This window comes from Capsella rubella, unplaced genomic scaffold (genome assembly GCF_000375325.1).
Source record: "Capsella rubella cultivar Monte Gargano unplaced genomic scaffold, Caprub1_0 scaffold_2, whole genome shotgun sequence".
In the NCBI taxonomy this organism is placed as follows: domain Eukaryota; kingdom Viridiplantae; phylum Streptophyta; class Magnoliopsida; order Brassicales; family Brassicaceae; genus Capsella; species Capsella rubella.
The window spans coordinates 3,987,950-4,002,854 of NW_006238922.1; the positions used below are offsets into that span (position 1 = coordinate 3,987,950).

The 14,905-nt window shown below is 36.7% G+C and overlaps 1 protein-coding gene across 1 annotated transcript; it reads left to right on the forward strand.

The window, feature by feature from the left end:
• The first annotated feature begins 11,394 nt into the window (after positions 1 to 11,394).
• On the forward strand, positions 11,395 to 12,207 carry LOC111831931 (metal tolerance protein A2-like). Its single transcript, XM_023787567.1, has 2 exons — positions 11,395 to 11,434; positions 11,561 to 12,207. The coding sequence occupies exons 1-2, from the start codon at positions 11,395 to 11,397 to the stop codon at positions 12,205 to 12,207; spliced, it is 687 nt and encodes a 228-aa protein (XP_023643335.1).
• The last annotated feature ends 2,698 nt before the right edge of the window (positions 12,208 to 14,905 follow it).

The following is a 14,905-nucleotide window of genomic DNA, read 5'->3' on the forward strand; positions in this document are numbered from 1 at the left end:
GTCATCAACATCGCCAGCCCAATCCGCATCTGAAAAACCATGTAGTGCCAGTGGTGATGAGGCTCGAAGAAAAATACCGTGTGTTGGAGTGCCCGCAAGATACCGAAGAACACGTTTTGCAGCTTGCCAATGATCTGTGGTAGGTTTATGCATGAACTGCGACAAGCGGTTAACTGCATAAGAAATATCCGGTCTAGTGAACGCAAGGTATTGAAGACTGCCAACTACAGACCTATATTGAGAAGGATCATCGAGCAAAGAACCACTATGTAACGACAGTTTAGGAGAAGGAGCCAACGGTGTCGCAACGGGTTTGGCTTCGTGCATATTGCTCTTTGTGAGAAGATCGAGAATATACTTGCGTTGCATCAAGTGAAGACCAGCTTTGGTTCGGGTCGCCTCTATACCAAGAAAATAATGGAGATCCGTGGGATCTTTGATGGAGAAGCGTTCACCAAAGGAAGTAAGCGTTTGTGTAACAAGGGCTGAATTATTTCCTGTGACAAGAATATCATCAACGTAGACCAAGACATAGACAAACGAGGTGCCATTGCGCTTAATGAACAAGGATGTATCAGCAAGAGAATTGATAAAACCCGTTTGGAGTAGATGTTGCTTAAGTGACAAGTACCAAGCCCGGGGAGCTTGCTTCAAGCCGTAGATCGGCTTCCGCAAACGACATACATGACTAGGCCTATCGGGATCAACAAAACCTTGCGGCTGCACCATGTACACCTCTTCAGTTAATTCACCTTGTAGGAAAGCATTATTAACGTCAAGTTGTTTGATCGGCCAGGATTGAGCCACCGCAACATCAAGAACCAGCCTAATTGTTGTTGTCTTGATAACGGGACTAAACGTTTCAGCATAATCAACTCCATGACGTTGATGGAAGCCTTTAGCCACGAGCCTTGATTTGTACCGATTCAGCTGTCCATTGGGATGATATTTTGTCGTATACACCCATTTGGAACCGATGACATTTTGAGACGGATGAGGAGGAACCAAGTCCCATGTGTGATTGCCTAGTTGAGCGTCATATTCAGCAGACATAGACTTCCGCCAACGCTCATCTTTTAAAGCTTGAGAGACTGTTCTAGGCTCCTTGGAACTGTTTGGACCTGCAACATGAAGATTAACTTTTTGTTTTGGTTTACGGATATTATTTTTGGCTCTAGTTGTCATTTTGTGGACATTTTGAGGTGGTGCTTCAGGGACAGGATTTTGTGGTTGCTGGGGCTGAGGTATTTGATGATTTTCCGACGAAGAACGTCGAGGAGAGGGAAGAGCAGAGGTTGAAGGAAGAGGGTGAGGCTGAACCGTAGGTCGCGGTTTATTTTGGACTTGAGCAGTGGGCTCATTAGACACAATGTTCTGGGCCTTGGTTTGAGGCCCATTTTGGGGAGCAGTGGGCTCAGAAAAATGAGATGGAGAAGAAGAAGAGGAAGCGTGAGAGTTTAGAGGCGATACCTGCGTTGACGGGGAGGATGGCAGTGGAGACGTAGCATCACGGTGAAGGTCTGAGCTGGGGGTTCCACTCGACGGTTGCACAGACGGTGGTGGCAGAGAGATCGTAGTGACGAGCCGTGACACAGCTGGTGGTGTATCATCACAAGAAACAATCGAAGCTTTCTTGTTGGTGCTAAACGGGAAGATCGATTCATCAAATTGAACATGTCTCGATGTATAGACACGACCAGTCGCAACATGAAGACAATGATAGGCACTCTGTGTGAGAGAGTATCCAAGAAACACACACGGCTGAGAACGACTTTGAAGCTTATGAGTTGTATACGGCCTTAACCACGGAAAGCAGAGACAACCAAAAATCTTGAGCTTGTGGATGTTTGGTTGAACTTGAAACAGCTTGAAAAATGGAGATTGTTGACTAAGGACTGGTGTCGACAAGCGATTGATGAGGTAGACCGCTGTTGTGAAAGCATAAGGCCAATAGGAGGTTGGAATCGACGCCGTAGAGAGAAGAGTAAGGCCCGTTTCAACAACATGTCGATGTTTCCGTTCAGCTAAACCATTATGTTCCGGTGTGTGTGGCGGAGATGTTAAGTGAGAGATGCCATGAGTAGCTAGGAAACAGCGAAGAGCAATGAACTCACCACCATTATCTGAAAATAATGTTCCAATCCTTTGTTGAAAACGGTTCTCTACCAATGATTTAAACGCAACAAACACCTCCTTGACATCAGATTTTTGCTTTAGCGGATAAAGCCAAGTATAACGTGTAAAATGGTCAACAAGCAGAAGATAATATTTGTAATTATCAATAGAGAGAACCGGAGACATCCAGACATCGGAATAAACATACTCAAGAGGGCGAGTAGACTGAATTGTGTTTTGTGTAAAGGGAAGTTTGTGACTTTTATTAAGAGAACAATCTGAGCAAGATAACTGTTTGTGAGAGGAACCAGAAACAGGGAGAGTAAAAGCTGAAAGCATAGTGTTTAAAATAGAAGAAGACGGATGTCCTAAACGAGAGTGCCACACCGGAAGAGAAGCACGTGAACTTGTGAAAGTAGTGAAAGCAGTGACTTGTGTTGGTGAGACTGGCCATTCATAGAGTTCTTGCCTAGTTCTGCCTTGAAGAAGTGGAACCCCCGTACTGAGATCCTTCACCTGAAAGGAAGCAGGGAAGAATTCAACGGAGACACGATTAGCATTACATAGCCGATATACCGAAATCAAATTTTTTTTAACATCGGGAACACATAGAACTTTATTTAAATAAAGATCACGTGTAGATGAGGGAAGAATTTTGGAACCAGTGTGAGTAATCGGCATTGGTGAGCCATTTGCAGCAATAACATCATCACCCCCGTTATACGGCTCATGGAGAGATAAATTTGCTAAGTCTGAGGTCATGTGATGAGTGGCAGCACTATCGATGAGCCAAGGATTTGGATCGTATGAGGAGCCGATAGCAACATTCGCACGTGGCTGCCAAGGACGGAAAGGACTGCTTGGAGGTTGATACGTCACTGCACGGGACTGAAACTGCGGACACCAACGTGCACTGTGACCTTGAGTGTTACAAATCTGACACTTGCCTTTGTAACCTCGAGACCCTTGTGTAGAAACAGCAGCTTGGTTGTACGAGGAGCCACCATACGAATTGTGAGACTGCTTCTTATTGTTGTTGTTGTTGGTAGCGTTAGTGTTGTTGTTGTTATTGTTGTAGCGACCGTTGTTGCGATGACCTTGAGTAGCCACATTTGCTGTGACTGGAAACACAGCAGGAGAAGCTTTAGCAAGAAGTTTGGCCTCTTGATTGAGAAGACGCTCATGAACATGAGTGAGTGTCGGAGTCGTATCACGAGCTGCAATTTGGTCAACGACTGGCTTGTATTCTTCAGGAAGGCCATCGAGAATAAGTTCGACTTGATCATCAAGGATCACAGGACTTCCAAGGCTATGCAAAGTATCAAAACGTGTTGTAAACTTCTGTAAGTACTCATCAATGGTGAGAGTACCTTTAGTGATCAGTTCCAACTGATCCTTTAGTTGACGAACATGGCCTCTGCTCGGTTTGGCGTAAGTTTCAGCTAAGGTATTCCAGATCTCAGCAGCACTTGTGGTTCTTGAGAGTGTGGACTGAACAGCAGGAGAAACAGAGCCAAGAAGAGCACTGTAGAGAAGCTTGTCTTGACGACTCCAGTGAATAAACAGCGGATTTGGAGAAACACCGTTATTAGTGGTGACTGTAGCAGCAGGGATCTCAACCGATCCATCAAGGTGACCTACAAGTCCATGACCATCAACAAGAGCGTGAACCTGCAATTTCCACACAATATAGTTGGTTGGAGTGAGTTTGGTGATGTTGGACATGTTGATCTGAAGAAGTGTTTGATTGTTTGTGTTGAAAGGAATGGACTCGATGTTGCTGTTGGAACCTTCAAGTGTGGCGGCCATGGTAGAAGACGGCAAAGAAATTTTTTTTTTTTTTTTTTTTTGTGTGTTTTGTTTTAGGTTTTAAGGAGCGTACTGCTCTGATACCATAAAGAGGATGAATGTTATTATTATTGATAGTGAGTTTACACATATATATACAGACACTTAAGTAACCTAGAGATAACTAATTACATTAAGACCCACATATCTATACATCCTTATAGCATATACTATAATTTATTGTAACAAGCTGATAAGGTGGTGTGCTAGTAGTAGAACCAGCATGGATGAAAGGGTAAAACTCCCACGTCCCAAGGGACATGGGAATGTCAACACCTCTGTTAACAACGAATCCATATGGTAGCACTTCGACGTGTTACCCTTAAGACGGATTGGATTAGTCGATCAAAAATTAATAGTAATAATAATAATAATGGTAACAAATTAAATAAGCTAAATTTTTATTTCCAATGTTAATGCCCAGAAAGGGAAAGGAAAAGAACATGACATTCTTTTAGATTAGAGAGAGAGATTTAAAATATGTTCTTGTTGGTGGGTAGTCTCTAATGTCTAGCTCTAGGTGGACCTCTTTCGCCTCTTGGTGAACTTCTTTGGCCTCCAGGTGGTGAAACACTTGGGTTTACAGAACCCTTGATCTCGAAAACTAGGACATTTTGATCCCAAACCTTTTCTGTTATGTATAGTTCAACAAAACATATCTTTAAATACAAATTTTAACCTAACTAAGAGACAAAAGAAGATGTTTCTCATAACTAGCTAGATACTTACTTGTATTGAGAGATTTGTGATCGTATTGTAATCGAGCAGAGACTGTGTTTGATGATGCAACGAACAGGAGAATCATCAATGTTATGAACCGAATCGCCATGTACATTTTTCTTGGATCTCAAGGTGTAAACTCTTCAATTAAGTTATGTAAGATGTTGAGTCTGTATTTAAATGTAGAGGGAGTGCACTAAGGTTAATCTTAAATTTCGACGAAGATAACTATTGATTTTTGATTTGGAATTTCAGTAAACACGTATGCGTAATTTTATATATACTTTTTCGTAGAAATTTTTACTTGGACTCTTGAATTGGTCTAACATTATGACTTCAAGTAATATGGCGGTAAATGTAGATAGGTTTAAAATAATCATATTTATACTATAATGAATAATCTTCCAGAAAGTGATTACTAATAATGATACGGAAAAAAACTTGGAATATTATATGAAGAACAATCTATTTTACTCACTCCCAAATATTACTCATTCTTGTCGTGCTCATGCCGATTTTTTACTGTTTAGCTAATATTTCTATATCTTTAATTTTTGAAATTTCTTACATAAACTTTGTTCTTCTTAATTGGGCTACCAATCAAGTAGTGGGGTTTTAACTAGTGTGTGGCTGGAGAAAAGAATTATTCTTACTGCTTAATTAGTTTTAAGCTTTTAATCAATCATTTTCTATCGTCAAATGTTTTCTCAATTTATATTTTTTGCAAAGTCTTTATTTAACCAATTCTAAATTATATAACATAATATCAAAATAATGGTGAAACAAATAAAAGCTATATATATATATATTTTGAAATGTAAATACCCAAAAAGAGAAAAGACATTCTTAATTAAAGGGAAAGATTTTACAACTTGCAAGATTCGTAATAAACCAGCAGTGGTTGCGGTTGTGATTGCGGAAATTTACAAAAGCGGATGGTTGCGGTTTTATGTGTTATTATGCATTTTGAACGACTTGTGTAGCGTTTAAAAATATGTGCGTTTGCAGGAGTTTTATGATTGGTTGACCAGCAGAAACTATAGCGATTAAATTAAAAAAATTACAAAATAGATATAAATATAACTATGAAAATGTATAAATATACCAAAATCTATATTATTTATGATAAAGTATATAATAATAATAACAACTTAGTCGTCATACCAATTAACTATTCTCCTTGCCCCCCACGATGTAAAGTCTGTATTTAAATGTAATGAAAGAGCATTAATTAGTTTACGTCGTTAATCTTGAATTTCAACGAAGAAAACTAATGATTTTGATTTTGAAATGTCTATGTATACTTTTTTCGTGGACTCTTGAATTTGCCAAACTCCCCTTTCTATGTACACGAACACAACTACAAAAGACCAACAAAACTAACAGGAATAATATATTTTGACAAATTCAACAGTCAAAGTAATATATTTTGACAAATTCAAGTGTCAGTATATTATTTAATTAGTACTGTTGGTCCTTTTTATTGATAGCGAAATGTATTTGAATTAATTATGAATTTCTCATTTTTTAACAAAATTTTTTGGTTTTGCCATTTTTGATAAAATTTTATGAATACCAAAGGTCTGTTCGTTTGGTCATCTAGACGCAGTTGCCAGATGCAGTTATCAGATTATGTTCGTTTTTCTCAAATTAAGAAACGCGTCCAGATGCGATATCAGGATGCAAAATAAAACTCATCTAAGAAAAACTGGATATTTTGGATCAGTTTGAAAGATGAGTTTGGACGCACCTAAATACGTCTCAAATTAAAAAAGTCTAAAATACCCTTATTTAGCTATAATTTTAGTTATTTTTTATTTACTCATTTTTTTGTAAAACTCTTAAAACAATAGTTCTTAATAAAAATAATAAAAACAAATTTTTACAAAAACCGCATACTCTTATTTTCCTGCCAAAACTACAAAAATCTTGTTTTTCACCAAAATCGCAAAATAATGATATCTCGCTAAAATTATATAATTTTATTTCCCATCCAAAATGGCAAAATCATGATTTCTGAAAGAACCGCAAAATCATGATTTTCCAACAAAAACACAAAATCGTGATTTCATGCCAAAACCGTAAACTATTTTTTTCCCGCCAAAACTGCAAAATCATGGTTTCCCAAAAAACCGTAAAATCTCGATTTCCTGTGAAAACCGTAAAATCTCGATTTCCTGTGAAAACCGTAAAATCTCGATTGCTCGGAAAAACTGTACAATCTTGTTTTCCCGCCAAAACCGTAAAATCTCGATTTTTCACCAAAATTGCAAAATCATGATTTCCTGCCAAAACTGAACTCCCGCCAAAACCGTAAAAATCATGATTTCTCGCCAAAACTGAACTTCCCGCCAAAGCTGAACTTCCCGCCAAAACCGCAATATCATGGTTTCATGCCAAAACCAAATTTCTCACCAAAACTACAAAATCATGGTTTCCCGCCAAAATTGCAAAATTTGATTTTCCCCCAAAACCAAAAAAGCATTCTAAAGTTCACAATATGCATTTTTATATTATAAAAAATAGTTTTATTTATAAATGTTTATTTCAATTTAGTATGATAATAATATAGTTATAAACATAATTAAAACTATTAAAATATGTTCAACACAAAAGGGCATTTTGGTCATTTGACATGTATTATATCTAGATATACATACCACAATATAAAACGAACATAACTGCATCCAAATACAATTTCTGGACGTATGACGCAGAAAATGAAACGAACATCACTTGGATACCGCGTTCAGATACTGTTGCGTTCAGATCATGTATCTTGATAACTCATCCAGTTCACCAAACAAACATGCCCCGATTCTCACGTTAGAAAAATGTGATTAAATGTACGTTTTACTCATTATGTTTAGGATTAGTCGGTTATAATTGTTTTTAGGATTTAGTATTTAATATAAATTACGACTTTTAGCGAAAAAGACATTTTAAACGTTCAAAAATGACAAATCCATAAAATTTTAACAAAAATGACGCATCCGTAATATTTTCCCTACAAAAAACAAAATCCGTAAAAATCCCGTATAGATTTCCTTTTTAATACGTATTATGTCATCCTTTTTATACATACTATGCAAGTTGTATCTAAGGTCATGGGATCCTTAAGTTACATGCTTTTGAAGTTTTGCGTTACATAAGAAGCACCTGGCATATACAAAACGCTATTTAGATTTACCTTATTGGGTCCTAAACTCCTAAACCAGAAAACTCAAAACCGAGACCGATCCGATCCCAAATTCAAACCTGAGAAAATCAGAAATATAAATACTTTTAAATAATTTAAGACCTGATCAATACCCTATTATTTACTCTAAATACCCAAATTTTCAAAATTTTACCCAAAACTTTCTTAGTATTCTGGTTAAATTTTGGGTATTTGTGTATCCAAAAAATATGGGGTTTTAGCGGTTATGAAAATCTATAACCGATCCAACTCAAACCCGAAAGGACCCGAACCGAACTCAAACCAAATTTTTAGATTTATTCTATTGAGTTCTCAATTTCTCTACCCGAGAACCTCGAATCCGAACGGTTCTTACTCGAATCCGACCAGAGTACCCAAATGCCCAGGGCTAACCCCAAGTGTGGTGTGGGAGCTTAGGTGCAACGCGCTCTGTGAATCCTCGTGATTTATTGGTCGGCTCCACTAAGTAACATTGACGTATAAATTGTCCACACGCCCATGCCCATCACTCTCGGCTCTCCTGTACACACACACAACACGATAGCCAAAACTATTTTTCTTTTTTTTCTTTTTTTGGAAGTTTCAACTTACTCAATGAAATAATGTTATTTACAAAGAAGTACTTGTTGTTGATACATTAAGTGGTCGATCGAACAGAAGGAGGAGAGGCTGAGGCTGACCACCAGGCAATGAGAAGGTTGTGATTGCCGGTTTATAATATATCAGCATATTTGTATAAGTTCTCATTTCAATGTAGTCGAGCATTGGAGATAAACACTAATATATATAGGGAAAAATGTCACTAAAACCATGAAGTCACCCAAAAAACGTTATTTAAACCATGAACTTTTCCTAAAGTCATTTAAAACATCAAGTTTTCTTGATTTTCATTTCAAAACATTAAATACTGTTGACGAAGCCATAATAGAGATGTCGTTAAATCTGATAACGGAGCAACTAACACAGGTTACTCCGTCGTTAACCAATCCATTATCGATTAAATGACATCGTTTTGTCGATTGGAAAAATGCCGTTTAAATCATGCTCTTTCGAATTAACGCCATTTAAATCATGAAGTTTTCTGAAGACTATTTAAAACATCAAGTTCTATTGACTATCTTTCTTAAAACACCAAATGTCATTAACAAAGCAAAAATAAACATTTCGTAAAATCTAATAAGAAATTCTAATATTTGTAAAATTTATAATTTTATGAGACTAATTTAAAAAATATATAAAACGTTCTAATATTTGAACAAACAAAACAATTGTAAACTCCAAAACAATGGTAACATGTGTTAATATTTTATACTGAAAAATGAATATATATATATATATATATATATGCATATGAGCGTGACGTTTAGGTGTTTCTACTTTCAAAGGCACTAGACTCACTCATGCATTGGAATTGGAAACATCACAGTAATTTCAAAGCACGTGCTGCTTTAAATTCTGGTATTACCTCTTCACCTAAATAAGACAGGTGAAAAAAAGACTGGCGTGAAGGAATTGAAATAAAAAGTTTTAATGTTGAACTTATATTATACCCTTCTTTGTTTCAGCACTTATTGTGTAGAGACTTAAAGAACGTGGTGCTATAATTAATAATGGCGATGCATCTTCTTCACCTATAATGGTAAAAGGAAAAAAGAAAATTTACGTAGAGAAATTGCAATTGCTAAATAAGAGAACCATTCCAAGTCGTAAAGATTGATCAGTAGCCAATATTGTTCAGTCCTATTTTTATGTCTCTAGAGACCATCTTCAATTGTCTCTTTCTTCGTGGGTACCATTAATTTATCTTTCTTCGAAGCCTGGTGGGAGCAACCTCTTCATGCAGAGTCAGTACCACTTTGACACTATCCCATGCATGTGACATTAATACGGATTCTCCCTACGATTAGTGGTTTCTCAGAATAGCCTTGGGCATTCGGATATCAGCTCGGATTCGGATTCGGATGTTTGGATACAGAGATATGGAATCCGATCAGATATTTTATACTATCGGATCGGGTTGCTTTTGGGTTCGGTTAATTGCGGATATATGAAACCCGATCCTCGCATCGAATATCCGAAGATTTTGGTAATTTTTTTTATCCAAAATTGAAAAATAATATCCGAAATAGATAGAAATATCTGAAACTTTTAGTTTTATCCAGAATACTCAACATTCATAATTTTATCAAAAAATATTCACACATAATTTGAAATGAAAATACGGAAGAATGTTGAAGACCTAAATATATGAAAGAGTAAAACCGAATATAAGTGATTAAGTCAAAAATTTTAAGAATATAAACAAGTAGACATTCCACCAAAAAAAAAAAAAACAAGTAGACAAAGCTAATAACATCTTAAAACATCATTCATTAGTTCCACACTTCGCAAACTTCAAATTCAGTTAAAGATTTAGGGATTTAAGGATAGATGGTTTATATATGTTCATATAAGTTTGGTTATCCGTTCAGGTTCTGATAATATCCAAGTTTTATGAAAACTAAACCCGATCGGCAGGGTATTACACACTATCTATACCCGAACCAAACTGCCTACTTCGGGTCAGGTTCGGGTTCGGATTTCGGGTACCGTTAATATGCACAGGGCTATCTCAGACTATACAATACAGATTTTGTTTTTTTTGTTTTTTTTTTATAATAATTGAGAGAAATGATTAGGTTATAATCAAATTTTGGGGGTGGACGAGCATGTGAAGAGTATTTACTGTCTCAGACCATTTATAAATACTGTATATACCACAATTCACACGTTACTACATAAATGTTTTCTACATAACCGAGACTGTTTTCTACATAACCGAGACTATTCATCTTTCTGCTCCAGAGTCCAGGGACGAGAAAGAGAGAATCCGTGTGGTACTGATAAATATTTTCCGACATATTCACTTACAGTTTTTATAATTTTCCTTAGGTTATCTCCTCTTGTTCTGTTGTTAACCTTTTTTGTTTTTCCTTCTTTTTTTTTTTTGGGAGTTTTTAGGGTTCTTTGTTGCTGGATTAGGGAAAATGATTGGCTGATTAGGTTGCATTCTCATTTTGGATTCATGTGTTTGCAGCTCTGCTTATTTCCTCATTCGAACCAGTTCCCTCTTGTATGGTGAATATTTGATAGGCATTTAAGAGCTATATCATATCATGCAACAGCTTTAAGACTCCATGTTTCTGAAATTATAGCCTTTGCAACTTCATTGTCCTGATCAGATTTTTGTCTGAACAATGAAACTCATCACTTGGAATTTGACTATGCAGATATTTTCAGTATGGAGGCCTGAGCTACTCAACCAATGAAGTCGGTACAGTTCTTGTTATCTCAGGTATGCAGAACATCCTCGCTCTTGATGTCTAGTGTTTTAGTGATAACAAGTTAAGAAACTGCTAGGACCTAGTTGATATTTCCTTTGATGCTTCTTTGTTGATTATACATATGTACTGCACTTGAATGAAACAAAATAGAGATTGTTCTTCTGAAAATTTCTTTCATTTCAGGCATTGATGACACAAAGGAGTTATCCATTTATAGCAAATTTATCAGGTATATATATATCAGTCTAAGCTTGATGTTATATTGTAAAAATTTCCCCTAGGTTATTTGCTTTAGTTCTGGATTGTTTCGACCGTTTGTTCAGTTGTTAAACTATTGCATCTTTATTTCTTTTAGTTCTGGAGAAGCACAACTACCACAACGGATGTCCGGGTTCGGGTTGCGGGTTCTCGGACGCCAGGACAATTTCAAGAGATGCTGCAGAACGCAGTGTCTATGAGGAAGCTGTTGGTGGCTGTTTTGGCCTATTCATCACCGTCGAAGTGGTTGGAGGGATTAAGGCCAACAGTCTCCCAATCCTCAGAGATGTGGCTCATCTTCTGTCCGATGTTGCTGCTTTTGCCATCTCCTTGTTCTCTCTCTGGTCTTCAGGTTTGGAGAAAACCCCATGCCAGTCCTATGGCTTCTTCAGGAGCGAGATCCTTGGTGCCCTTGTTCCCATCCAGATGATTTGGCTTCTTGCTGGATTTCATAACAGCAATGGCGAAGTTCAGGGTTCTCTAATGTTCCTTGTCTCTGTAGTTGGTCAACTAGTCAATATTGCTATGGCTGATGTGTTGGGACACGACCACGGTTGTCACCAGTCACGGTCATTTCCAGGCACTGATGATACCAATACAAGCGACTTATCCATTATAGCAAATTTATCAGGCCTCAGTCTAAGCTTGATGTTAAGTTGTCCATCAATCCTCCTAAATGTGCTAATTGTAAGTTCACTCGGCACATTTAGGAGGATTAATGCACAATTTCAACATCAAGTTTAAACTTAGATCTGATAAATTTGCTATAAATGGATAACTCATTTGTATTGGTACCATCAATACTTAAAAGAAGATCCTAGAAGTCTTTGTGCCTATAGTGTCTGCCATAACTGGTAAATGGACATTCGCTAATCTTTAACAAACCGTGGTCCATTTTGTAAATTGAACTTCATATTTGTTGTATAAAACTCCAATGTGAAAGCCGTTTGAATTGGTGATATGGAATGTAATGTATGGATTCATTGTTTTTGATTCATTTCAATATTTCATAATTGAAAGAAACCTATATCATATTGTACTCAGCTTAGAATTTCAGCTTCTGTTTATGTTAGTGAAATTTTTAGAAGCTTCGGAGTTGGCTGGACACTTTATGGGCTTGGGCTTAACAGATTGAATCGTCTTTGCCATAGTATTTGTATCTCTTTTGTAACCATTATTAGTACTACAAAAATATTCAGAAAAGAGCTTTCATATGCTATAGAAAATATAATTGGTTTCTCATAAAACATGTTTCAAGTGGACGGACTCTAGATAACATAGATTTAAAGAAGATGAGGCACATCAGATCAAATGGTAATGTATACGTATATAAAGGGAAATCACATTTTAAAGTATTACTAGGGCTGGGTTGATTGCAAAACCTAAGTTTATCATAGAGTTTGCTACTTAAATTTCATATTCCTCTATCATACCCGTTATTTTATATTTGAAAGTTGAAAATGAATTTAAGTTTCCAAAATTTTTATATCGTTTTGTTTCTGATGAGAAATAGTTCAGATTTTTTTTTTGAATTACCCGTTCCCTTTTTATCATTTCTTGTACAGTTTTTAAACTTTAAATTTGAAATCATAAAATACAGAAGAAGAGCTCTTTCTATTGTAGTCCAAAAACCGATTAAACACAAAATCTATCACAAAAACAGTATGATAGAAGAATCGATTCACATAATCACATAATCAACACCAAAAACAATTCAAAAAATCGAGACATTTAGGCTAAACTTTAAATTTGAAATCATAGAATACAGAAGAAGAGCTCTTTCTATTGTAGTCCAAAAACCGACTAAACACAAAATCTCTCACAGAAACAGCATGACAGGAGAATCGATTCACATAATCACATAACCAACACCAAAAACGATTCAAAATTGGGACATTTAGGCTAAACTTTAAATTTGATTCGAAATCGTCATTTAGGTTAAACTTAAAAATCGATCCCATAAGCGAAAACGAACATGGGAAAGTGACGATGATTCCGACGAGAAGAATGGAAGATAAGATAATTCCGACGACAGAACACTCCGACGAGAGGCGAAGCGAAAAACACTCTGACGGCGAAAGAAGAGAGAAGACGAAAGAGAGAGAAAACAATTAGGTCGTTGGTCTGAGGGTAAAACTGGTATTAAAAATTAAAAGTGGGTAGAAATGAAAATGGCAAAAAGAGGGTATTTTTAAAAGAAGGTTTCATAATGTAACGCCCGTGTTCCGGTTTGGGCGGTGTCGATCGACACCACTGAAGGGTGTCGCTCGACACCAGCATGTTTCGGTTTGTTCGGGTCGATTTTAATTGCGAAATTGTGTGGTTTTGGTTAGGGTTTAACCCTAGGTCACGTTTAAAAGAGTAAAGGTCGTTTTTTGTTGAGAGGTGGCCGCTTTTATTCTTCTCTAAGGTTTCTAAGTTCTCTAGAGAGGTTTTGTGAGGTTTGAGAGTGTTTTGAGGCTTGTTCTTGGTGTTTCTGTCCTTGGGAAGAGAGATCTCGTAGTTGTGGTATTAGGAGAGTCCTTGGTTGTTGTTGTTGTGATCTATTCGTCCTTGTTTCAGTCCTTTTGAAAGGTGAGTGCAGGACCTAGGCTTATCTGAGCTGCTTGTTTCATGTTTTGGCGATTTCTATGATTGTTGATTGATTTTCCTTGTTGTATGCGTGTTTTTTTGTGTCATGGTACCTCTGGGCGAGCCTTATGGAGTGGTCACACGGCCATGGAGGGCTTGGAAACGGCGGATTCGTTGATGAGAAGCGACTGGAGTGATGTTAGGGTTTCGGTGTCGCTCGACACCAGTGGTGGGTGTCGATCGACATCAATTTTCTTTCTCGCGAGGATGGTCGCGAGTGTCGAGCGACACCAGATGATGGTGTCGATCGACACTACTCGTCTGATCGGATTGTGTTGTTATTGTTATGGCCTTTTTATGATTGATATGTGTTGCTGTAGTGTGGATTATGCAGTTTGTGTGTATAGCCTGTTGTGGGGATGATTGTCTCACTAAGTATTTATGAAATACTTATCCATCTCATTTTGTGATGCAGGTAAAGCGAAAGTGTGATCCGTGGAATCATGGCGAGGAGAGGAGGATGATCTAGGCACTCATTGGTGTTTTAGATTATTGTTGGATTTGTTAGGGTGTTGTAACGCAAAAATCATTATATTATCATATCATAAGAGTTATACAAAATACAAGTAATATAAACCACTTGAATAAAACCATTAAACCAAATAAAATATACTATAAATTAGATTTGATTAATTATTAAATTATTGTTTAAAAATATCTCAAAAAATTAAATATTTTACATATGTGAATTTTCGAATTTAATTTTCCACTTTTTTGGCAACAAATTAATATGATTTCCATAAATATAGATAGTTTATGTTTTTTATCATTTATTTATTAAAAAAAATTGCCAAACAAAACTAAAGACAGC